General features: G+C 54.6%; 1 protein-coding gene across 1 annotated transcript; it reads left to right on the plus strand.

Moving 5' to 3' along the window:
- Nucleotides 1-3,146: 3,146 nt before the first annotated feature.
- On the plus strand, nucleotides 3,147-23,601 carry PTGS1 (prostaglandin-endoperoxide synthase 1). The gene is made up of 11 exons (XM_026513911.4): nucleotides 3,147-3,252; nucleotides 3,345-3,437; nucleotides 9,851-9,967; nucleotides 10,325-10,465; nucleotides 10,667-10,810; nucleotides 13,092-13,273; nucleotides 13,385-13,468; nucleotides 15,183-15,429; nucleotides 17,381-17,667; nucleotides 20,582-20,729; nucleotides 22,500-23,601. The coding sequence occupies exons 1-11, from the start codon at nucleotides 3,246-3,248 to the stop codon at nucleotides 22,853-22,855; spliced, it is 1,806 nt and encodes a 601-aa protein (XP_026369696.1). The 5' UTR covers nucleotides 3,147-3,245; the 3' UTR covers nucleotides 22,856-23,601.
- The last annotated feature ends 1,414 nt before the right edge of the window (nucleotides 23,602-25,015 follow it).

Raw genomic sequence — 25,015 nt, forward strand, 5'->3', positions numbered from 1 at the left:
CAGTGCCCAGCCCTGGCCTGGCAACAGGTAAATTCCGTACAGAGGAGGAGGAGAAGTTTGCATGAAACCCTCCTGCTTGGGTGGGGAACATAAGCGGAAGCAGGTAAAGCGTTTCCACTGAGCTCCTACTGGAGGTTCGGCATGCTCTCGCAGGCCATCTTGTTTTGTTCTCACAGTAACTCTTGCAAGAGGAGAATTATTAACCCCATTTTACGGATGGGGACACTGAGGCCCAAGAGGGGCAGTCGGCTGCCTGAGATTGAGAACGTAGAGCTGACCAGGAGTTCGGGAGGGGGCAGGGGAGGTGGGATTTGGAGAGCTGTTGGGTTGATTCCAGAGCTTTCCTTCCTGTCTGTGAAGCTGCCTCCAGAGGTGGGGCTGGGTGGGGTGGGTCCTTGTGTGATTCAGGTAAGAGTCAGCTCTGGATTTCCAAACAGTGGGTGGGACCCAGCAGGGGTGAGCCTTCTCCAGGGGCATTGAAATTTGGCCCTAGCTGGGGCCTCTGGTAGGATTGCTAGAAGCCGGAGGTAAGGGTATGCAGAGAGGGAGAAACCCCGACCCATGTTGCCCAGGGGTCCAGGGAAGAGGGAAGAGGGTGATGTTGCAGCTGCGAGGGGCTTAGGGCCCGGGTGGAGGTGGCTCTGTGAGTGTTGGGGGTGCTGACCAATGGGCCCAGCTGGGGAAGGCAGGGAACCCTGAGGCCGGACACTTCCTCTTCTGGTGGTGGTCACCGAAGATGGATGGGCTGGCGGTCACCTGAAGAAGCCAGCCTTGGACCCTCACCCACTTGTAGAAGGTCTATATTTTTTCATTCATTCAATCACTCATATTTCATTCAAGCAACATTTGCAGGCATCTTCTGTAGGCCAGAGCTTGTGCTTGGTCCCGGGGATACAAGAGTGACCGAGTCTTCAGCCGCTCAACACGATTCAGCGTGCTGTGAAGTCTGCCGTGGGCAGAGAAGGCACAGGAATTTCCTCGGAGGACAGAAAGAGGAGCAGGCGTGCCAGGGGACACTGGAGCTGTTCCTTCCCTAACCAGGGGAAGCTCACCATCCCGAGTATTAGGAAAACTCCCCAGATGTTGAGGCCACAGGCTTTGGACTAGAGGGGCAAGGAAAGGTGACACTGTTGGTGGCAAAGGCCAACTGGGACCTCTCTTTTGTGTATCCAGTTGCATGCTGGACCTTGCTGCCCAGATGGACCCAACAGAACGAGTCCAAATTCGAATGCCATCTCCCCCAGCCTGTTCCCCTCCCTGATTCCTTCCCTGGGTATGATTGCCAGCATCAAGTCAGAAACCCAGGCGCCCTACTCAGCACCTCTCTTTCCTTCAGGTGCCAGTTGGTCACCAACCCCGACGCCTCTTCTGCCACCGTAGCTCTCACTCCCCCCTCCGCCACGTGTCAGTGTGACCCTGTCTCCTGAGGACTGCCTACCGTCTCACCTTTGTCCTCTCCTTCATTGTGCCCATCTGGGCATCTCCAGCACCGGTCATAGAGTCTGGCCATGGCGCGGGCCCAGTCACTCCACGCCACACCTGTTCTCAGAGACCATCTGATTAAATCTTTATATTGTTCGGATGGGGAAGCGGCCGCCCGGAGAGGTGCATTGACATGTCTAAAGTCAGTCCCTGGAAGAACTGAGCCTTGAATTCAGGTCTCCTGACTCCCAGCCTCAGGCTCTTTCTCCCAGGGCCAGGGCCACCCAAGCGTTCGTCCCTTTGAGTCTAGTGGGTGGCTTGGGAATAAGGAGTCAGCAGAAGGGCCGGGCTGGGAACTTGCTGGGCCCAGAGCCTTAAGGGAGGGAGGACCTGGTAGCAGAAATGGGTCTCGTTCAAGCTCTTCTCTCCTTTCTTCAGCACCAGAAAGTCCCCTTTTCTTTGGTACCTGGACTCCCAAATCTCTACCCCGACCCCGTCCCTTTTGCTGACTATCCATGACTTACAGCTCCTCGCCAGGGGCCTGGATCTGTGGTTGGGGATGGGGCTATATGGGGAGGGGGAAGCTGAAGCCTGTCCCAGCACCCCAGGGCCCTAGGCCCTTTCTCTGCCCCACTCCCTCCCCTGGTCTGCCCCGGCTTGCTCTGTCTCCCTGGGGCAGCTGGCTTTTGTCCCAGTGGAGCATGGGAATAGCTCGGGTGGGGACATAGGAGGGGTTTCCCAGCACGTCTCACCCCTCCCATCTGGCATGGTTCCCATCCTGCACCTGTGGCTCTCAGATTCCCACCCTGGGAACCGGCACAAGGACTCAGAAGTGGAGCCCACAGGATGGCTCAGTGTGCTGGGGAGACTGAGGGAGAACGTTTGTGGGTGTGGGTACCAGGAGACTCTGTGTGACCTAGCACCCGCCCTGCGCCCCTGCTAGGGTCTGTTGCCACAGCTGTAAATCGAGGACCGGGATGTTGGTGTTCTGGAAACTCGGCAGGGGGATGTGAGTCTGGCTAGAGTGCCAGCCCCGGCCAGCTGTGAAATCAGAGCTGGGAATCTCTGAAAACGCCGTGTCCTAAGAACCCATCATTGCATCAGTAGACGTGTGTGCACGCTCTCACTGCATCTTACATCAATCCTCCGGGATGCTTCTTACGCTTGTCCCCATTCTGCAGATGAGAATACTGAAGACCAGAAAGGGCAAACGCCAGGTCCAAGGCGACCCAGCTAGTAAGCTGTGAGTCTGGACTTGAGCTCAGGTCTCCTGGACTTGGAGCCTGCGTACTTCATTTCTGGCAGCAGAGGCTCAAGCAGACATGTGGCCTCAGAGGGCAGAGCCCCTAGATCTGTGTGAGGGTAGTGGGTTTCCTATCCAGAAACGATGTGCGGGCCAGCCTGGACTGCTCCTTGTCAAGCTCCCCCCCTTTCCTCTCTGGGGGCCAAGGTGTGGGGTTCAGGCCAGCGCGTCTAGCCTGAGATACTCTCGGTTCTGCCTTGAAGCCTTGGGTGACCTCAGCATTGCACATAATCTCTGGGCCTCAGTTTCCTATTTACCAAAACGGACAAAATTCTGGTGCCTCGGGGCTTCAAAGGCTCAAGTGCCTCAAGGATCTCGGGTGCAAAACCGCTTTAGTTGCAATCAGAATAATTAATAAACTGTTTTGGCCGGGGCGGGAGCGGAGGGCGGCGCCGAGGTGACACGGGCTGGAGAGGTGGAGCCAGGGAATGGTGGGAGGGGGGGCAGCCCGGAGCTCCAGGCAGAGACTCACCCCAGGAGCCCGCCGTCTGCATCCCGCACGCATCAGCCGCCTCGAACTATGAGCCGTGAGTCCTACCCTGATGCCCCCGGGAATCCTCTTTGCCTCCTGGTGGAGCCTCGAACGCTAGGCTCAGACCTAACCTCTCTCACTCTGCAGGGAGGAGTCCTTTGCTCCGGTTCCCGCTGCTCCTGCTGCTTCTGCTGCCGCCGCCCCAGGTCCTGCCCGCGGACCCCCGGACCCCCGCGCCGGGTAGGCGGCCCCCTCCTTGCCCTCGGGAAGCCGCGGGTCCCGCGCCCGCGCCTGGCCCCTCCCCCTGCTGTCCCCTGGCGCCCGCCCGGCTTCCCCTTTCTGCTCGCGGTGCCCGGGATGGGGGAGGACGCTGAGCCCGCTGGTGGAAGGGGAGCTCTCTGAAGACCCCCGGGGGTGTGTGGCCTTGGCTAGGGCGCTACAGGGTGTTTTTCCGGGGGGAGGGCAGACTGGGATCTCTAGCCTAGCCGGCGTTGCGAGAAGGGACAGCCCCTCTCCAGCCCCCTCACCTGTTATGGGCCCCCAGCGGTCCAGGCAGGCTGCCTTCCCGCCCAACAGCCCCACTGTTTTCTGCGGGGGCAGGGGCCTCTTTCCTTGGAAGCAGCGGGCACCAGAGGGAAAGCCCGCTGGCAAGTTCTCTCTCTCCAGCCTCTAACTTTCTGGGGCCCCATGGGGATTCTTAGCCCCAGGGGAGAAGCTCTCCCTCCGTGAGGGTCCTGGGGACACCAGGCGTTCTGGGAAAGAATGGAGGTGGAAATATTATTTACAGAGCTGTGTTGCTTCCCCTGAGGTTTAAACCCTCAGCTATGAGGTTCCCCCTGGGCAGGTGACTTAGGCTCAGGTGCGTGCCATTAATTCTCTCTAGCTCGCATAGCGCATGGTGGGCTAAGGGTTTGAACTTGAATCTATCGCACTTTGCAAGGTCTTTCCGCAGAGAGCCCCCCTCCACTCCCCACCCTCACCGCCGCCACTCCCCTCCGTGGACCCCGGTTTCATCACCCAGAAGATAATGGGGAAAATCAAGTCCTGTAAAATTCCACCCCTCCTGCCCCCCACCATGCATGTATCAGGTTCCAGGTGAAGGAAGTCAGCTCAACCCTCTCAGCCAGCCTCCCTCTCCGAGCTTACTGCTGGCGTGTGGGTACGTGTGTGTGCACACGCGTGCAGGGGTGTAAGGCCTGGACATAGCTTCCTCCACCACCTAGCCGTATGGTCCATCCCTCTCTGGGTCTCCACTTCCCAACTGTAAAATGGGGGCAAGAGAGGACGGGGGTGGGGAGAGGGGTCTGAGCTTTGTTGTGATGTGGTAGGGATTTGGTGCTCAGAGGAGAGGAGAAAGTGGTCTGTATGGACCGTGAATCAGACCAGGTTTCCTAGAGGAAAGGGCTCGAGTGGGTGGCATTTGGGGAAGCCAGGAAGAGGGTGGAGGGCGCTCCAGAGTTTGGGTATGAGCAAAGGCCCAGTGAGTGGGAAAAAGGGAAAGAGGGCTCATGTGGATAGCACTTTACAGTTTACAAAGCCCAGCTATGGGCCTCCTCTTCTTGGTGCTCACAGCAGCCCTGCCAGGGAGATGTGTCAGGCCCATTCTGCAGAAGGAAGAGCTGAGGCCCAGAGGGGAGAGCCTATGTATCTGAGAGCCCAGCAGCAGAGCCCGGGGCTGCCCGCACTTGCACTTGTCAGCGCCTGGATCAGCACAGCACTTCCTCTGAGGCCCCATCCACGCCCCCCGCGGGGTACGAAGGGCCAGCCCGCCTGTCTTCCTGTGTGCTCACCAACGCCCAGTGAGCCCTGGTCTGTGCCCTTTTGTTTTCGAGTTTTCGACTTATCTTTATATCATAAGTGTTTAAATGGGATTGTTCTTTTCACTCCACAAACATTCCCAAGGGCTTGCTTTAAGGTTTTGGCTGGAGCTGGAGGCATGGAGCTGGGAGGGGCCCACCAGCTCACAGGGAGTCAGAAATGCCCACAGACTGTCCTCCGAGGGGGTCAGGGCCATGCCTGAGGGACACACAGTGGTACGAGGCTCGGGGGAGGGAGCGGGTCCCTCTCTGGTGTGAGGAACCGAGGGGGGCTTCCTGGATGTGCTGATGTCTGCCCTGGACCCTGCAGGAGGTGATGAGCGGCAGGAAGTGAGGCTTTACTATGAGGCTTTACTATGACCCTCTGAAAGGGCTTTCTGGTGGAAGGAGTGGCAGGGCCAAAGCCTAAAGCTCTGGACCTTGGGAGGCAGGAGGGGGCTTAGTGAGCAGTGGGACAAGAGGCAGGTGCTGGCTGGCAAGGGCCTTTGAATGTGGGTGAGGAGCCAGGACTCGGGCCTGAGGGTAAGTGGGTTGGACAGGTGACTTGGGGCCGAGACCGGAGGCCAGGACGCCCTTAAGGAGGGCTGCTGCAAGGTCAAGGGAAGAGCACGACGAACTGGGTGTCCGGCTTGTACTTTGGCCTTCACGTCTGTGAGGGAACTGAGGCCCGTGATGCCTGGGAAGCCAGAGGGCCCACCCCCAGGAGAGGAGGACTGCAGACTCACCTGGGGGGACGGGGCAGGGGAGGATGTCGCTTTGGCCTCTCGTGCGGGGGAGGAGATTGAGTCTGGCTTGGAGGGCAAGGCCATCCCCTCCCGCCCCCAGACTCGGCTTTGTGTTCTCTCCCGGGCTAGGGATACAGCATGACCTGACCATCAAGGCCTCTGTGCCAGGAAGAGGGTCCCGAGGCAGTTAGCCCCGGCCCGTGGCGGGGGGACCCCAGGCTGTCCCAGGCCTCCTGCTGCCCGCCCCCTCGTATCTGCAGCACCAGCTGGGTCTGTGGGCCAGGAAGGGGCTTCCTCTCCAACCAACTCTTCCAGCTGTGGGCCCAGCTGTCGGGGCCTGGTGTGGTCGTGGCTGGCGTCCGGCTGCTGACTTGGCTGGGTTTAGGGGCTGGGGCCCAGGTCTGGCTAGTCAGGGTCTTTTTTTCTTCTTTTTGGCTGCCAAGCCCCTGGGGCTTCTCTAAATGTTATTCTTAGGGAATTTCATCTCAGCCTCTTCCCGAGACCTGGTGCCTCTGCATCCCGGAGGGCATGGTGTTCCCCCACTGTGCCTGGAGCCCTGACTCCTGGGCTAGGGGACATTTCCTTGCCTGAATCCTCAGAAAGTTCTGGAACCAGGCAGTACTGGGTAGTCCTCATCTGTAGGGATGTGTGCAGGGTGAGTGGGCTGATAGCTAACTCCACGTCTGGGGTGCCTTGAGGCTTCAGTGAAAGCAAGCCGCAAGGTTCTCTGCTGATGGGGTGGGGGATTCACAGTGATGCAAATAACGGAGATATTTGGAGATCGATATGCTTGACCCAGAGTAGAGAAGAAGGGGAGGCAGAAAAGGAGGCATCTTAGAGCCCCCCTGCCCCATCCCCTTTCTGAGGTACATAGGAAGAATGAGGCCCAGAGGGAGGGAGGGGCTTGCCTGAAGACATACAACCAGTAAAGAGCAGCCACTCTGTTGATACATTTTCCCCAGCACCTACTTGGTACCTGGCCCTGTGCTGGGAACTCGGTAGATTCGGAGCCTGCCTCTGCCCAGTTCTCCTTCTGGATAGTTTATTATACATGTGCCCTCCTCTGAGCCCAGCACGGAGCTGGCATGAAAGCATGCCAGGTTTAAGTTAGACTGAAGGAAGGCCTTTCTTTGTGAGTAGTTCCGGAGCTCTAGATGCGGCAGGGGATGGTGAACCCTCTGAGGTCATTCCCGCTTCGTGGATCAAACCCCATCCTTTTCCCAGATCCAGGCCTGAGAATCTCCAGGGGGAAGAAGGGAGGGAAGGAGGAGGGAGTCCAAGTCTTGGCTCTGTGACTTCAAAGCTGTGGGGCTTGGGGCCAGTGTCCTGCGTGTGAGCCTCACATTCCTCCTTTCTGCCACAGGGAGTCTCATCCGTCCTCCTGGGGGATGCTGGGCAGATAAAGAGTGGGGGGATGCAAGGCCGTGGAGTGGTTGCTAGGGCCCCGGATTTCCTGATGGTCTGGCATGGTCGGGCTCATCGCTGGGAAGAGGCCCTTAGGCTCCTCTCTGGCCGCCCCGACACCCTGGGACCCCAATGGTAGCCGTTTCCTCACTGCGGAGAGTTTTTCCTGCCCAGGGCAGCTGGTGTTTATGGAAAGATTATGGAGGAGGAGGGAAGGAAAGTTGGACAGCGGGCCTGGGAGGGAGGAGCCTCCGCTGGACACAGCCTCTCTTGGCAGGAGAGGGATGTGGGCAGGGGCCGGGGCAGAACTCTAGGATAGGAAGCAGGAAGCCTCCAGGCTAGCCCTCGGAGCCAGCTGCCAGGGATGGGGAGATGAGGGGTGTCTTTGGCCAAGCTTGGGGTTGCCATTCTCTTGGCTTCACTTTATTGACTCCACAAACATGTGTCGAGCTCTGGCCAGCACATCTGGATCCCTTGGGCGGCTGGATCTCTCCAGGACTTGGGATGAGCCCTGGCGTATGCGTGGCCTGTGTTGGGGGCTCATGGTGGAGAACAGCAGGTTGAGTGGGAACGTGGAGCGGGCGAAGGATGCTCAGGGGAGGTTTCCGTGAGCTCACTGGGAGGGTCGGGAGGCCCCGGAGGGGTTTGTTAGGAAAGAGTAGCAGTCTGGGCAAAGGAAGAAGAGATTTTGGCTTTGGGGCTAAGGGATGGGGCTGCCACACCTCTTGAGGTCCTTTTGAGAGCCCTACTGTGGTAGGGATGGGAAAACAGCCCAGAGAAGGGCTGGGCTTCTAGCCTCGCGCCTGCTTAGTGTTAGGACAGATCCATCTGTGCTAGAAGGCCTTGTGTGCCGGGGTTGGGAGCCAGACAGCGGGGGGCTCCAGGGGCTCCTGGGCGGGTGAAGCTGGCAGGTGGGCAGAGTGTCCTGAGCGGGAGGAATCAATGAGGAGAGTTCCAGAGACCTGAGCCAGCTGGGGTGATTATCTACTCAGCCTCCTTGGCATTTCTGGGCCTGTGGCTGTGGGAGGGGAGGCTGAGTCCTGTCTGCTGGGTCTGCCTGTGTCAGCTTGATAAGGCCATTTTGTCCAGCCCTCTTCCCGTCGGCCCTTCCCTTCTGTATCCCTACAGGGTTCCACAGAGGTGCCATTGTGGGGGCCATGGGGAGTTGCCAGGACTTAAGCAAAACTATTTGCATGATTTCTGTGATTCTCTTCTTGCTGGCTGGCACGCCTCTGTGTGTGTGTGTGTGTGTGTGTGTGTGTGTGTGTGTGTGTTGGGTGTGGGGTGCCGCTGCTGGGCTGTCTTCAGGAGAACTCCGCTCTCCAGGCTGCATGTGTAAAGTGAAGAGGCTGAGAGCGGAGGGTCAGTCCTTGCCCGGGGTCATGCCCTCTGATCACAACACCCTTCTGCTGTCTGTTGCTACCCTCTCGGCCCCCAATAATGTGTTGTACAAAGAATAGGAGTTCCCCGTAATGTTGGCTCTGAGCTTAGATGAGGAAATGTGTTTGCTCAAGGGAGTCTGGTGTTTTCTGTGTGAGGCCGGGGCAGCAGCCCCTGCCAGAATCCAGGAGACCTGGGTCTGCAGGAGGACCTGCTCTGCTCTATGTCCTAGGCCAAGCCTCCCCCTCCCCCCGAGCCTCGGTTTCCCTCGCTGAGCTGGAACGAACACCGAATGAGGTCCGAGAAGTCTCTAACTCTGCTGCTGAAGAATCACGAGAGTAGTGCTGACTTGAGCAAAGGGACTGTGGTCAGCAAGACCTGGGTTAAACACAAGGAGGGACTTACGGATGGGAATTTCTCCAGGAGGCAGGAGGGCTGATGTCAGAGCTCCATGCACCTCCTCAGGAGATTTTTCCAGCCCCAGTTCTCCTGTTTCCTTGGTCCCTGACCTTTCTCAAGATCCTAGAGCCCAGAATCCACTCTGGCATGGGCTCAGGCTGGTCCTATCAGGAACAGGGGCTGAGGTCACCAGGACTCCCCTCAAACCCACACTTGTCTGCAGGGATCTGGGAAACTTCTTTCTTTGGGCCTGAGTGTCAAGTCTGGGGGCGGTGAGGTGGAAGCAAAGGGCAGCTGGTCTGGTGTGACTTGCTGGGTGACCTGCGTGGGGTTCTCCTTATCTGGCCTCAGTTTCCCCATCTGCGAGCGGGCATTATGACTCCTGCTCTTCCCCCACATCTGCAAAAATAGAGGGAAGGTGGGCGATCTCCTCTTCCCAGTGTCCAGGTACCTAGAGCTTAGGGGCTGGTTTGAGAGGACCCTGCCTTCCTTATCCCTTTTCTGGACTCCACAAACCCTGCCCTTGGTGCTGGGCTCTGACCTGACAGGAAGTGAGCGCCCTAGAAGCCTGTGGCTGCAGCGTTTTATCAGCTGTTTCCTAACCTTTGGTGTCACAGTTGGGGTCTGGACTCTTCTCCTGCCCGGCTCTGATGGGAGGAGGGGGCACTCCCCCTGGGGGCCCACTGTGGACCGGGCTGGAGACCAGAGTAGGCCCTCAGCGGCGGGGGCTTCTGTGCATAACTGGGGGAACAGAGAGGACCCTAAGGTGAACACTGAAGTCCAGAGAGGACCCCTGGGTGAGTTAGGACAGAGCTGTGACTGGAGTCCATGGCCCAAGTCTGGCCCCACGCTTCCCCATCAGCGGCAGCATGGGGCTGGGGGGGGGGGTTGCTCTAAGTGGTCTCTGATCTCTGCTTCTCCTCTGCAGTGAACCCCTGTTGTTACTACCCATGCCAGCACCAGGGGATCTGTGTCCGCTTCGGCCTTGACCGCTACCAGTGTGACTGTACCCGCACGGGCTATTCTGGCCCCAACTGCACCATCCGTGAGCTGGGCCTCCTGCCCCCACTCCTGTCCTGGCACCCCCTTGCTCCCCTGGGCTTATCCTGAGACCCCTTCCCACTTCCTGCCCTTGCCCCTGGCCATCATTCAGTCCTCCTTCCTCACCTGGCTTTGACCTCCGACCCTCCCCCTGACCCGGCCGCGGCCTGGCCCTGTCCCCTACCCTCCCATCTGCTTCCGGCTGTGTCATGTGTCATCTCCCCCAAGCTTGCATCCTTACCCTGCCCTGTATGTTCTACCCGGTTCCATCTCGGCCTTATTTCCAGTTCCCATCTTCCACTCCGGCTACTTCTGGTCCTGCCAGGAGGCCCCGACTGAGTGGCTCCCACTGCCCCCGCAGCTGAGCTGTGGACCTGGCTCCGGAATTCACTGCGACCCAGCCCCTCTTTCCTCCACTTCCTGCTGACGCACGGGCGCTGGTTCTGGGAGTTCATCAATGCCACCTTCATCCGTGACATGCTCATGCGTCTGGTACTCACAGGTGGGTGGAGGGCAGGCCCCCCCCCCCCAGTCTGGGGAGCAAGAAAACATGTCCGCTCTTGGAATTCTTGGCATCTGATAAGGACAGTGGGTGGGGAGACCACGATGCCAGATTCAACAAGTCCAACCCAAGAGGAGGCAGGGAGGGGGGTGCAACTGGGGATGGGAACTCCCTTGTCACCACTGTTTTCGCCCTCTGCAGCGCGTTCCAACCTTATCCCCAGCCCCCCCACCTACAACATAGCGCATGACTACATCAGCTGGGAGTCCTTCTCCAATGTGAGCTATTACACCCGTGTTCTGCCCTCTGTGCCCCAAGACTGCCCCACGCCCATGGGGACCAAAGGTAATGGAGACGGGGTTAGAGGGCTGGGCCTGGGGGTCACAGGAGATGCCCTGTTCTCTTTGGGAAAAAAGCAGGTGGAAGAGCAATTATTGACCCATTCCCCAGACGGGTGGACCAAAGCAGGACATATGACTTATCCAGAACCACAGACAAGGACAGGGCTGGGGAATGAGGACAGGAAGGGGTGATGGAGACTCTTGCTGATGTCACCTAGAAAGGCAGTGAGGAGTCAGACTCGTGCTTCTGTATTTCCAGGGTGCCTCTTTGCTTGAAACTTGTCTCCTGAATTGGGATCCTGCCCGAATGGGGGTGACTTCAAAGTTGAAATGTAGGAAGGAACGAACAGTGCGCTATTTGTTGGTGCTAACTCTGTGTTTGGTTCTTTACTGATGTAAATAGTTTACCCTGCTTCATCAGTGTAGCTTACACATAAAGTCAGAGATTTTTTTTTTCTTTAGTTGCCTAAGATCCCACGTAGTCTCATTGGCAGGAGTCTTTCCTCTTAAGTCCTTCTTCCCACTCCACCCTCGTTGACCAAAAACCCAGGGGTTTACTGAGTTCAGAGCCATGAAATCCGCTTCGAGTACAGACGGGACAAGGGGGGCATTGGTCCACCACTGCCTCTCTTTCATTCCTGCCACTTGGTGTCGCTGTTGAACACCTGTCCCGTGCAGCCCTGTGGTTGTGCGGGGTTTTGCCCGCTCAGACCTTTGCATTTGTATTGATGTCCTTCCCTGGGTCTCAAAGGCCCTTGTCTGACGGTTTGCACTCACATGTTTAGCTACTATGCCTGAAGCATGACTATTCTACTGGTTAGCTGGGTCTTGCAGAGTCTTGGACTCTGCCAGCACTTTGCAGGAACCAGTCCTTGCTCACTGTCAATCTGAGTGCTGATTCCAGTTATAGGGTGAAGATCACTCCCTCCAACTTCCCTTTTGGTGAGTTTCCTTTGGGGTGCTTGATCTCCTTGCCTGCCAGAGGAAACCAGTCGGTCACCTCAATTCAGGGAGGTTCTGTTGGTCTTGAACCTTCAACACTGGGCCTCACTTGAGGTATTATGAAAGGATGTCTTTACCAAAACACAAAAATTCAATTATTTCTTTCCGTGTGAACGCTGGATACTGACTCATCTGACACTGACATAATTAAGGAAGGCTCTTTTTTTTTTTTAAAGATTTTATTTACTTATTTAAGAGAGAGACAGAGAGTGAGCACAAGTGTGGGGGAGGGGCAGAGGCAGAGGGAGAAGCAGACTCCCTGCTGAGCAGGGAGCCCAACATGGGGCTCAATCCCAGGACCCCAAGATCATGACCTGAGCCAAAAGCAGACACTTAACTGACTGAGCCACCCAGGTGCCCCAAGGAAGGCTCTTAATAGTTATTCTCATGATGACAGACACCTGCTTCAAGATGACCTGTTGTCTTTACCCCAGACAGAAAGACTGACATCATTTAGAATAGCTTGGCAAACTCCAGCCCGCAGTGCAAATCCAGTCCACTCCCTGTCTTGTGAATAAAGTTTTATTAGAACTTAGTCACACTCATTTGCTTAGGTCTCATCTATGACAGTTTTCCTGCTACAACAGCAAAGCAGAGTAGGTTACAGAGCTCACAGGTTGGCAAAGCCTCAATTCTGACTATCTGACTTCTTCCAGAAAAAGTCTGAAGTTTGCTGATCTTTGATTTGCAAGACCCCATCTCACCGGCTCACAGTCATGCTTGCATTATCTCATGTACTCCTCAAAATACTACCTAAAATAGGTATCATTTGCCCTATTTCCCAGGTGAAGAAATTGAGACTCAGAGAGATGAAATGAATTTTCTATGTTCACACAGTCAGCAGGTGGCGTACCCAGCTTCAAACACAGGCTACCTCGCTCCTGGGCCAGGGAGTCCAAGTTCTTTGTTTTTTTCTTTCTTCTTGGTTTATTTACTTCTCTTTCTTCTTTCTTTTTGGTTAACTCTTTCCAAGTTGCAAACACACACAGAAATTGAGATGTATCCATCTCTTCAACACGTCCCCATAACTTGCCGATCTTATTTCATCTATCCCTCTTATTTTTTATGGAGCATTTTAAAGCACATTCCAAATATCATGCCATGTCACCCGTAAATACTTCTGGGGTCTTTTGGTAGAGAAGGTGCAAGGGGCCATCTGGTAGGAGGGAAGGCTGTTCTGGGCTTCCTGTGTGGACCGGTTTGGTCCGGTGAGCCCAGGAGGCCCTGGGGCAGGGAGACTGAGGCAGGAGGCAGCTACTGCCCCTTCCCACCTCCCCAACCAGGGAAGAAGCAGTTGCCAGATGCCCAGCTCCTGGGCCATCGCTTCCTGCTCAGGAGGAAGTTCATACCTGACCCCCAAGGCACCAACCTCATGTTCGCCTTCTTTGCACAACACTTCACCCATCAGTTCTTCAAAACTTCTGGCAAGATGGGTCCTGGCTTCACCAAGGCCTTGGGCCACGGGGTGAGTACCTAGGAGGGGCTCAGGACTTCTCGGGACCTAACTTAGCACGTGCAGGCCATCGCGGCCGAGGTGGCACCTGGTGATCTGCGTGCACCCTCTTTCTGTCCTCAGGTAGATCTCGGCCACATTTATGGGGACAACCTGGAACGTCAGTATCAGCTGCGGCTCTTTAAGGACGGGAAGCTCAAGTACCAGGTAGCGCCGGGCTTGCGGCCAGGGCAGTGGGAGGGGCATCCCGTGGGCTTCCCTCGCAGAGGCTGCTGGGGGCCCTGAGTGGGGGCCTAGGCGGGCCAGCTGCAGGAGCTGGTGGTGTGTGTGAGGAGAGACGATGAACACTGGGAGAAAGTGCCGGGCCAGGAGCAGACACGGCTTCTCATGTTCTCCTGGGAGGTAGACTTTGGGGCTTGATGGGAGATGGACAGTTTCAGCCTGCATATAGACACTGAATTTTTCCACCGTATCATTTGGACACTATGATGTGCTTGGTGAAGGTGACTGAGCAGTGACCATGATAGTTCATAGGTCCTGACCTTAGGGAACTCACAGCCCTCCAGGGGCCACACCCAAACACCAGGGTGCTAGTTTCTGTCTGTACTACCATTAGAAATATAATGGGAACCACATAGGTCATTAAAATTTCTCCAGTGGCCACACGACAAAAAGTTAAAAAGAAACAGGTGAAATTGATTTTGATAATATATTTTATTTAACCCCATGTATAGCCGAAGACGATCATTTCAATGTGGAACCAAGACAGAAATTATTAATAAAAATCTCTCACGTTCTTTTTTTTTTTCGTGCTAGATCTTTGAAATCTGATCTCTAGTTTATATTCACAGCACATTTCACTTTGGACGCCAAATTTCATTGGAGATATCCGATCTGTATTTAGATTTCATAAAGTTACAGCTGAAAAGTAGCCTCACGTGCCCAAGTTGCTCTGAGCCTGCTTCAAGATTTCCCAGTTGCTGAAGGACCAGGTTTAAAATTGAAATCTACATTAAATAAAGTTACAAATTCAGCTCTCCATTCACACCAACCCCATTTCCAGTGCTCAACAGCTACACGTGACTAGTGGCTACCATACTGGACCACACAAATCTAAACAAACCAAAACCCAAGCCAAAAGTTCATAGCTGGAAAAAAACAAAAAGTTCGCTGCTGCATCTTTAAGGCTAAGAACAGTAACTTGGCACGTCGTAGGCCCCCCGTGTATATTTCTTGACTGTATGAAAAAGCCTCCATATTTGGAGTCTTCTCACCCACCAGGGAGAAGCCAGGAGAGTGCTCAGAGGACGGGGCAGGATTCCCCAGGAAAGTCAGCTGAACTAAGAGCTGCAGGGAGGATGAGGCGGAGTTCAGGAGGCCCAGGCGGGGAACGGGCTTTCCAGGCTGGCAGTGCCCGCCCTTGGAGAGGAGAAGCAGCTTGTGCGGCTCAGAGGGAGTGAGGGAAGGGAAGCGTGGCTGGCTGGCACCCGGCTGATGGCAGGCAAGGGTGGAGACACCTGTGGGGTGCATGTAGGATTTCCAATTTCTGCCACGAGCAGAGAGAGAACTTGGAAGGATTTGAAGCCAGGGCATGATACTAAATTTGGGTTTTTTTTTTTAAGGATTACCCTGGCTGCAGTGCTGAGAATGGACTGTCTGGGGGCAAAGGTGGACATGGGGAGCCACTGAGGAGCGGGGTCAGCACGGAACACAAGGGTGGGTTAGAAGCAGGTGGTGACAGTGGGGATGGAGAGAAAGTGATGCATTCTAAGAAAGATTGAGGAACTGGAAGCAGAATCAGCAGCCTTGGTTAGGGAGGATGGGCAGTTGCTCTGGGCAGCTGTGAGTAGGGAGGGTGTCGGCGGTGGCAGGTGCAGGCACCCACCGTGTCCCCAGCTTGCCAGGCGGTCCCATCCCGCAGGTGCTGGACGGAGAGATGTACCCGCCGTCGGTGGAGAAGGCGCCCGTGTTGATGCACTATCCACGGGGAGTTCTGCCCCGGAGCCAGATGGCCGTGGGCCAGGAGGTGTTTGGGCTGCTTCCCGGGCTCATGCTTTATGCCACACTCTGGCTGCGTGAGCACAACCGTGTGTGTGACCTGCTGAAGGCTGAGCACCCCACCTGGGGTGATGAGCAACTCTTCCAGACCGCCCGCCTCATCCTCATCGGTGAGGACCCCAGACCAGCCCCGTCCTGGAAGGTCATGTCCTCTGTCCCAAAAAGCAGGTGTTGGGGGGCTGGGAGAGAGAGAGAGAGAGCTGGGATTAGGACCCTAGGTCCTCTGCTTACTAGCTGTAAGACCCATGGCAGGCCCCTTCCGCTATGTGAGCCTCAGTTTCCAAATCTGGATATTGGGGATAATGATGGTTATTAGGGTTTGTTGAGATGATGACAAGCACTAGCACATAGTAGGCCTTTGGAAAATGGGTGGGCGTCATAGTCGATCATCAGCTGGATTGGCCACCCCAATCTGTTTTGCCGTCTAGAGCCCCAGAGGCACACTGTGACAGTCCCAGCTTGTGCAGGTCACACTCTAGCCTGCCCACCTTCGGGAATGCTCATGTGTCTGCCCTGCATGTATCTGCCTTCCTGGAGTTTGGTAGCTTCTGGGTGACTCAGAGAGAGGGTATTTTTGTGTCCCCTACGGGGGCGAGTCTGCAGCCTAAAATGTCAGATGGTTTCCTGCCTGGGAGCTTGGTCCCTGGCAGCCATGTCCAGACCGTGTTCACTCTGAGTCACCAGTGATCCCTTTCCCCTGCCTCTGGGCATCCCTGGGCATGGCTGGTCCCAATTATATTGCCTGATTCACTAGAGCCTGGACGAGCCAGGCATCAGGGATAGGAACAGCCTAAAGAAGGAGAGGGGGCTGGTTCTGAAGCCCCAGCATTTTGGAGACTTTGACCAGAGAGGACAAGGCTGTGGCTGGAGGCTGCCCAGCATATTGCCTGGTGTCGAAGGTGTGACCAAAGGGGATGAAGCGATATACCCAGTGCTTTGGTGAATCCTTCTCAACAACCTTACTAACCAGGTACAATTGCCCTTGTTGTGAAAATTAAGCTTCAGAGAGGTTAAGCGATATCTCCAAGGCCGCTCAGCAGAGGGAGATTTGAGCCAGCCCTGGCTGCCACAGGAGCTCATTTCTCTTGCACCACTTCCCAAGGGAAGCTCCTTCCAGAAGGGGGTAGAATCCCCGCACGCCTACACTTAGCACTCCTCCTTCCCGCTTGCATGTGGTCTTACTCTCAATTATGCCGGGCCCTGCGCCAAGCAGCCGCTGTCCACTCTTCCCAGCGGCCCTACCCTAGTATCGTCACGTACATTTTACAGAGCAGGAAGTTGGGGTTCAGAGAGAAGTGGCACAGCCCAAGCTCGGGGTGGGGGGTGTGGTGGCTAGAAATGGTGACGCCAGGCTCCGGACCTTGCTGATGGCAAGTCTCATGGCTCCGCATCCATTTGCTGGAAGCCAGTTTGTCTCAGGTCTAACTGGCCAAAATCATCAGTTTCTTCTCCTATCGAGATAACCAGTTTTCACTCTGTTACATAATACTCGACGTGCTTCCTCCCTGGCCCTTTGCTCTGTAGCTGGTTACCGAGAGGGCAGAGGAAAGCTATTCATGAGAATTCGGGTATGTAACAACATATGAGAACTATACGTAGGACTCAAGTCATCTCCTCAGCCTCTCTCTTTGGCTGCTGTCCCCGGAGGGTGTCAGCAGGCTGAGGGCCCCCATGAAGCCAGTCTCCACTTTCTCATCATTTGTGACTGCTGTCACCTCTTTTCCTGGGCTGGGGGGCGGGTGGTCACCCTAAGACCACAGAACCAATTCTCGGGGTCTTCTTTTCCACGTCCTGTTTTGCTGGGCCGACAGCCTCCCTGTGGAACGTGGGAGTAGCTGCTGCCTCTTGCCTTGGGACACCGGTCCAGCCGGAGACCGAAGGCTCCATTCTCACACCCCACTACAACAAGACAAAGTGCAAGCAGGCCCCCAAATTCAAGAGCAACAGCACCGCCGAGGAAGCCGAGAGCAAGCGAGCACTTTTCACGAACCGGCCTGCTTCCCGAGCCCGGCGGCCGGGTCCCGGGGCCTCCCTGACACTTGTCCCCATCCTCCCTCCCAGGGGAGACCATCAAGATTGTGATTGAGGAATACGTGCAACAGTTGAGCGGCTACTTCCTGCGGCTGAAGTTTGACCCCGAGCTGCTGTTCAGCGCCCAGTTCCAGTATCGCAACCGTATCGCCATGGAGTTCAACCAGCTCTACCACTGGCACCCGCTCATGCCCGACTCCTTCAAGGTGGGCTCCCAGGACTACAGCTACGAGCAGTTCCTGTTCAACACCTCCATGCTCGTGGACTATGGGGTCGAGGCCCTGGTGGACGCCTTCTCTCGCCAGAGCGCTGGCCGGGTAAGCCTCTGTGGAGAGTGCGGCGAGGGCAGGTGGGCTCTGGGGGGCGACAGACCTAGATGCAAATCCCAGTGTTGTTTTCTGTTCCACAGGGCTGGTGTCCTTCCGACGTTCCTTCCTCCATTCCTTTCTTCCTCCTCTTGCTCTTTTGTTCGTTCCGCAATACTTGGTACCGGGGATAGCGTGGCGAGCAAGACTAAATGCGGTTCTCGGGTCCTCGTACCCTTGGCACTGATACCCTAGTGAGGAACCACAGTCATATAACAGCCAATGTCACGTGAGCACTTACTTTGTGTCAGGCACTGGGCCAGGTGCTTTTCTGGTGGCATCAGAATTATACGGACAGGATAAGAGCCATAGTCCAGAGAGCCCTCGGTGGTCTGGGCACTTGGAGAGGGGCTTGTGACCCAGAGTTGAGAGCTGTAGGTAAGGAAATGATGTCTGAGCAGAGATCCAGAGGGTGGAGAGAGCTCTCCCAGGCAAAGAGGTAGAGTTCATGGGCAGGCGGTGATCGTGCTCTGGGGGAGGAGACAGCATGGCCAGGGCCTGGAGGTCCGAGGGCATGGCAGTTTGAGGACCGTGAGGACATTCACAGTATGGTAATATATGTGAAAGTGTCTTCACGTAGTAGGTCCTTATTGAGCTTCAGGCCTCTGTTATGGACTGGATTGTCCCCACCCCCCACTCGTACGTTGAAGTCCTAACAACCAGAGCCTCAGAATCTGACTGTATTTGGAGACAGGGCCTTTACAGAGGTTATTAAGGTTACTGAGGTCCAAGGGTGGGCCCCTACTGTGCCTGGCGTCCTTATGAGAAGAGGAGATTAGGCTACAGATGTGCAGAGTGGGAAGACTTAGGCAGAAGAGGGCCATCGATGCGCCAAGGACAGAGACCTCAGAATGAAACCCACCTAGCTGACACCTTGAGCTTGGACTCCTGGCCTCCAGACTGTGATGAAATACATTTCTGTCGTTTCAGCTAGCCAGGCGGTGATACTTGGCTATGGCTGCCCTAGCAAGTGGACACGGCCCTTCCCTGGAATTTCTAAGCAGCTCTAGCCTAAATCTCCCCTCCCCCATGCTTGGAAGCCCCTATGTCCTCGGTCTCGGCTCCCCTCACCCCTGCTTCTCTCTGGTCCTTGTTCCCAACTCTTTTCATGACATTGTGGCATCATGTGGATTTCGGTTTACCACTGGTAATTTGACTGGAATTAGCCTGTGCCGCCATCAATGGGCAGCTGCTGGCTGGTTTATGGCCTCTGTTCTCTGTGGGGACACAGACATGAGCAGACAGTAGCTTTGTGTTAGGATGAATGGACTGCAAAGCATTTTCAAGGAATGGCCATGACACTGCGTGAAAAGCCCTCGTGTTGTACTTGGGCCAAGGCAGAAGGGCGACAGAAGCATGCCAGCCCTCACGATGTTCAAGAGAGCATGAGAAGTGATAAAACAGAGCTCCCCCTGGTCATCGCCACACATGGCTGCCATCTTGGGAGTTACCATGGGACCAACACTGTGTAACTACTTTGCATACTTTATCTTGCTCATTCCCCACAACCGTATCAGGTGGGTGCTCTTACCTTCCCCATTTTTGCATACGATGAAACTGTAACAAGTAATTTGCCCAAGGTCCCTGCCTTAGTTTCCCAGGGCTGCCCTTACAAAGGCCCACAAACTGAGCTTATTTTATTATTTTACATTCCTGGAGGTTAGAAGGTATGGGCAGGGCTGTGTTCTCTCTGAAGGCTCCGGTGAGAATCTGTTCCACATTATTGTCTTAGCTCCTGCTGGCTACTGGCAATCCTCTTAGACACATCACTCCAACATGGAGTCTTCCGGAGTCTCTGTTTTCTCTATTAGGACACCAGTCATTGCATCAGAATCCCCGTAATGGACTATGACCTCATCTTCACTTGATGACATCTGTTTCCCAGTAAGGTCACATTCACAGGTGCCGGGGGTTAAGACCATCATATCTCTTTGGGGGACACGAATCAACCCACAATGGCCCCACAGCTTGTAAATGGCAGAGCTGTTTATTTAAGCTAACATGTGTATACACTATAGTTTTCATGGCAAGATTTTAGCTCCCTCCCCGCTAGCTTATGACCGCTCCCTGCCCCGGAGACTTGGCAGAAGGAAGGAGAACCAACAGACTTAGTTACCTGTGTTCCCGTGAGTGGCTTTATCTGGAATGAATGGAGTGATGTGATACTGTGTGTTGCTGCCATCTGGCTCAGAGTTTCTCTTTCCTAATGGTGGTTGGTCAATAGTGGTTCACTTTTTAATTATTAAATTTTTGTTGACTCTCCACGCTATGATACAGAGAATGAAAACCAGTAGAAAAACACTCCTTAGCAGGACCCCCTTGAAAAGCGAAACATCTGTATTCTTTGATAAGAATGGATTTGAAGACTGCCATAAAGTTTCAGCCCCCAAAACTAATATCTGTCCATCATCTTGCTTCTCATTTGCTGTCTCAGAAACCCCTCTGCCCCTCCAAATTTCATTTCTAGAGCTGGAATGCCCTTTTCCTCTGCTTGAGGTCCTGGCTGGTGCCATGCTGGCCATCTCTTTTATGGAATCCTAGTTGCTGAACCTAATAGTTTTGCAGAACCTTCTGTAACAGGATGTTGGGATTCTCACCTAGATGCAAAGGATTGGGGAATGGTGTGGCTGGTGAGCCACTGGAGATGTCCTCCTGGCCCACTGCCACTTTAATGATGAGGAAGCAAAGACTCAGGAGTATCTGTGAGAGAGCATGACAGCAGCAGAGTGCATCTGGGTCCCCAACATGGTGGCTGCTGGGCACAGCCGTGCTCTGTCCGCGCTTGGGAAGAGCTCCTGACCTGAACTCCTCCTTCAGGACAGCGTGGCCTGGCTCTCAGACTGCAGCTATGTTTATGTCTTGGCAGATTGGTGGGGGTAGAAACATAGACCACCACATCCTGCACGTGGCTGTGGAGGCCATCAAGGAATCCCGTGAGCTGCGGCTGCAGCCCTTCAATGAGTACCGCAAGAGGTTTGGCATGAGGCCTTACACGTCCTTCCAGGAGCTCACAGGTGAGCAGCTGTTCCCTGGACACGGGCCCTGCCCTCAGGGACTCTCAGTCCTGGAGTGGAATTGAAGCAGAATGGGGTCATAGCCCCCCTGCTATGACTGTGGGGGTCACAAGAGCTGTGTGAGCACCATGCTGCGGGGGGGGGGGGGGAGGCTGAGTGGGGTGAGGGGAGAAAATGACCCGGCTTGGGGAAAGAAAGTGGCTTCTCAGCTGGGTTTGAAGGAGATAAATAGGGATGTTCTGGATGGGGAATTGGGGGGAAAAGCATTCTATGTGGAAGAACAGAAAGTACAAAGGCACAGAGGTCATAAGATTGGGCCTGTCGGGAGGACGGTAGTGGGTGCGGCTGGAGCAAGGTGCTTATGTATGAGGAGGGTGGAGGTTAGGGAGGGAAGCTTGGGGCCAAATTGTGGATTCTATGTGAAAGAATTGGGGTTTTACTCTACCTAGTGGTTCCTAAATACATACTTATGGATCAGCTGCCTAAGAATCACTTAGAAAACTGATTAAAAATACCAGGGGCACCTGGGTGGCACAGCGGTTAAGCGTCTGCCTTCGGCTCAGGGTGTGATCCTGGTGTTCTGGGTTCGAGCCCCATATCAGGCTCCTCCCCTATGAGCCTGCTTCTTCCTCTCCCACTCCCCCTTCTTGTGTTCCCTCTCTCGCTGGCTGTCTCTATCTCTGTTAAATAAATAAATAAAATCTTTAAAAAAAAATACCAAATCCCATGGGGCGCTTGGGTGGCTCAGTCGTTAAGCGTCTGCCTTCGGCTCAGGGCATGATCCTGGAGTTATGGGATCGAGCCCCGCATCAGGCTCCTCTGCTGGGAGCCTGCTTCTTCCTCTCCCACCCCCCCTGCTTGTGTTTTGTCTCTCGCTGGCTGTCTTTCTCTCTGTCAAATAAATAAATAAAAATCTTAAAAAAAAAAAACCAAATCCCAGATCTGTCTCCCCAAGATTCTGTTCAGTAGGCCTGCATGGTGCCCAAGAGTCTGTGTGAGTGTATAATATATATACTTTCTTCTTCTTTTTTTAAAAAAGATTCAGCTGTTGGGCAGCCAAGAGTTTGGGAACCCTTGTCACAAACAGTGGGAGGGTTTGATCAGGTGTGACGTGATGCATGACTGGGTCCTAGTGCCTTATAGAGGGTGGGTTTGAGGAAATGGGTAGGGAAGCTCTGTGACTGTCCCCTTTGGTCACTATCTATGAATGTGTGGGCCTCACCGAGTGGGGAGTGAGTTCCCCATAATTCTGTCACTCTTTAATCTCCTGTGACAGTCTAGACGGGGAAAAGAATGCTGTAACTAAATCTCTCTGTGAGCTTGGACAGGTTACATTACATCTCTGAGCTCCAGCAGAATGAAGGGACTTGCACCAGCCTAGGTCTTTGAAATGTGCCTGTGAAGCAGGATGGATAGTGTCTCCCTGTTGTCACCGTCAGGCAGTTAGGGCACTGAGAAGAGACTGAGTTGCTCAAGGTCGTATGCAGTCTGGTGGCTGATCCAAGCCCTTGAGTCCTTCTTCAGCAGTAAATTTCTTCCCTAGCCGCCACCCTGGAGAAGGGTCAGTCAGCCAGGCCAGATGTTAGGGCATGTGCTCAATTTTCTAGGCCTGCCTTTTTCTGGGGAGAATATGGGACTTCAGAGGAGCAATTTTCAGTTGCTCTTCTGAAGTCCCATATTCTCCCCAGAAAAAGGCAGGCCTAGAAGGTTCCCTCCCCACATGAACCTTAATGGCACCACATCTCTGACTCTAGCTTCTGCCCATTTCAGGGGAGAAGGAGATTGCAGCCGAGTTGGAAGAGCTGTATGGAGACATCGATGCCTTGGAGTTCTACCCGGGGCTGCTTCTGGAGAAGTGCCACCCAAACTCCATCTTTGGGGAGAGTATGATAGAAATTGGGGCTCCCTTTTCCCTCAAGGGCCTCCTAGGGAATCCCATCTGCTCTCCAGAGTACTGGAAGCCAAGCACATTTGGTGGTGAGATGGGCTTCAATATGGTCAAGACAGCCACACTGAAGAAGCTGGTCTGCCTCAACACCAAGACTTGCCCCTACGTTTCCTTCCACGTGCCCAACCCTCACCAGGATGGCGGGCCTGGTGTGGAGCGGCCATCCACAGAGCTCTGAGGGGCAGAGCAGCAGAGGGTGGATTTTGTGTTTGACATCCCAGAATGCTGAGGCCGGGGTTGATAGTCTCAAATGTTGGGTTTTTGGTTTGGCCTCGAGAGTATCAAGATCAACATTTAGAACTTTGTGTCTCTCACCCATTACCTGGAATATCATGGTTTTGTTTGTTATTCTAGAATGCTGAATTCCTGGTGGGCCATCTAGAGTGTTAGGATGGATTCTTCTTTGGCATGCCAGGAACAACCTAGAATATCAGATTTCTGATTGACTTGGGACATAGGCATTCTAAAATGTGGAGAGCCTGATGAAATCATGTAGAAAGGTAGGGGATTCTTATTTGGCCTTCTAGAATTCTGGGTGGCCCTCCAGAATGTTGATTTTCTGATTGGCAGTTCAGAATGTTGTGCTCCTGGTTGCTGATCCAGAATGGTGGCTGGTATGCCAGCTCGGTCTTGATCTGAATGCCTAGAATGGTAATAGGATTCATTTTCCTGTTCAGTGAGATATCCACAAAGCAGGAGCACCTATGGTCTATCAGGAACACATTGCCCACCCCGTGACTGCACCAAGGGGGCAAGAGGGCTGGGTGTTCTTCTTGGGACCCTGACTTAGACCCTGGTCCAAGGAGATAGAACAGGTGGGCTTTTTCCAGGCCATTGGTTGGAAGCCACCAGAGCTCTGTTGCCATCTTTGTCCTGACTCATGGCAGCTGTTTCTCATGAAGCTAATAAAAATCTTTTTCCAAATTGCCTGCTATCTATTGCTTTTCATCCCATTCCAGAAGCAGAGGCGCCCCTAGAGTGGCCTTTCTCCTAGCTGCAGGCTCCATGTGCTAGAGGTTGCAGCTTGAGACCTTCCATTGCCCCTGGAGCCTGTCATCACCAGGCTTTTCCACCACTGGTGCTCCATTTCCCGCTGTGGGTCAGGCATTGCCCTTCACAGGCTGCCCTCCTAAAATATACAACTCCCCAGCCCCAGGGGACAGAGCATTCAGTTCCACCATCTGGTTAAAGCACTTTCCTCCCTTATAAAGCATACAAGGGCAGAGATGAAGGGTATCTGGGGAGGAGCACACTTACTGTGTGCCAGTTTTCCACATTTAATTCTCATTTATATTCTCACCCAAGAGCATGAAGTATGCGGTATAATCCCCTTTTCAAAAACAAGGGAGCTGAGGCCCAGGATGGTCCAGTGCCATGCCCCACAGGAGCCAGAGCCAGGCCAGGGCTTGGTCTGGCTGAGTCTCGGGCTCTGCTCTTCCCTGCTCCGGCTTCCTCTTGCTTCCTGATTTGACTCAGTTCCAGGCCTGATCTTGCCTCTCTGGTTCAGGGTCAGAGGCAGAAGGTGGGGTGTAGCTCTTACATGCTATTCTTTCAGTCACAAATATTTATTTTGCTGAGTGCTTACTCTACACCAGTCACTGTACAGGCTTGGGGCCATAGCAGTGAGTGATCAAGACAGACAAGCCTTTTGTCTGTGTGGAGCTCACATTCCACGGCGGGTAGAGCGGACGAGAAACCAGACAACAATGAAATAAGACAAAGGCAGGGTGAGTGTGCTTTCCCTTCTAACCCATACTATTCTGCCCTTCCCCTGCTTGGCTCCTGAGACCTGAGACCCTATCCCAGCCACACAGACCACCCCCCTGCACAGCCCCCCCCCCCCACCATAGCCAGCCAGGAGAGGATAGGTCAGAGGGGAAAGGTAAGAGGTTGGCAAATTTCCTTCATGCTCCCCACTTGGGGCTTAGATTTCCTTAGGAAGAATAATGGCCCAGAAAAATGAGGGAAAATGGGGTCCAGGCTGAGGGTCCCTGGGGCTGGGGTTCCTGTCTTACAGTCCAGAAAGCCCTTGTTTCTGCTTAGTTGGCTGGGGACTGCTTCCGCCATTCCTTCCTGGCCCTGTGGAATGCAGAGAATGCAATCCTCCTCAGCTCCCCCAGTTGCTCTGCCGATCAGCGATCCTTTGGCTGCTAAGGGGCGGGCATGGAGTGGCTGTCTTGTCCTTGCTTACCTGCTATCGATTTCCCCTCTTTGCTAGTACCCTTACTTGGCCTGAGAATCCTCCCTCTCTCATTAATTCCACTCTTGGTGCTTCCATCAGGGGCCCTATCATGGCCAAGGGGTAGGTCTGTGAATCAATCCTGGCCAATCAGACACC

This window comes from Ursus arctos, unplaced genomic scaffold (genome assembly GCF_023065955.2).
Source record: "Ursus arctos isolate Adak ecotype North America unplaced genomic scaffold, UrsArc2.0 scaffold_18, whole genome shotgun sequence".
NCBI lineage: Eukaryota > Metazoa > Chordata > Mammalia > Carnivora > Ursidae > Ursus > Ursus arctos.

What these genes read in the sequence shown, in the direction of transcription:
- PTGS1 (XM_026513911.4), top strand. An exon ending in CACGCCCATGGGGACCAAAG is followed by an intron (nt 10,811 to 13,091) that starts GTAATGGAGACG and finishes CTCCCCAACCAG; the next exon opens with GGAAGAAGCAGTTGCCAGAT. An exon ending in GTCCTTCCAGGAGCTCACAG is followed by an intron (nt 20,730 to 22,499) that starts GTGAGCAGCTGT and finishes TGCCCATTTCAG; the next exon opens with GGGAGAAGGAGATTGCAGCC.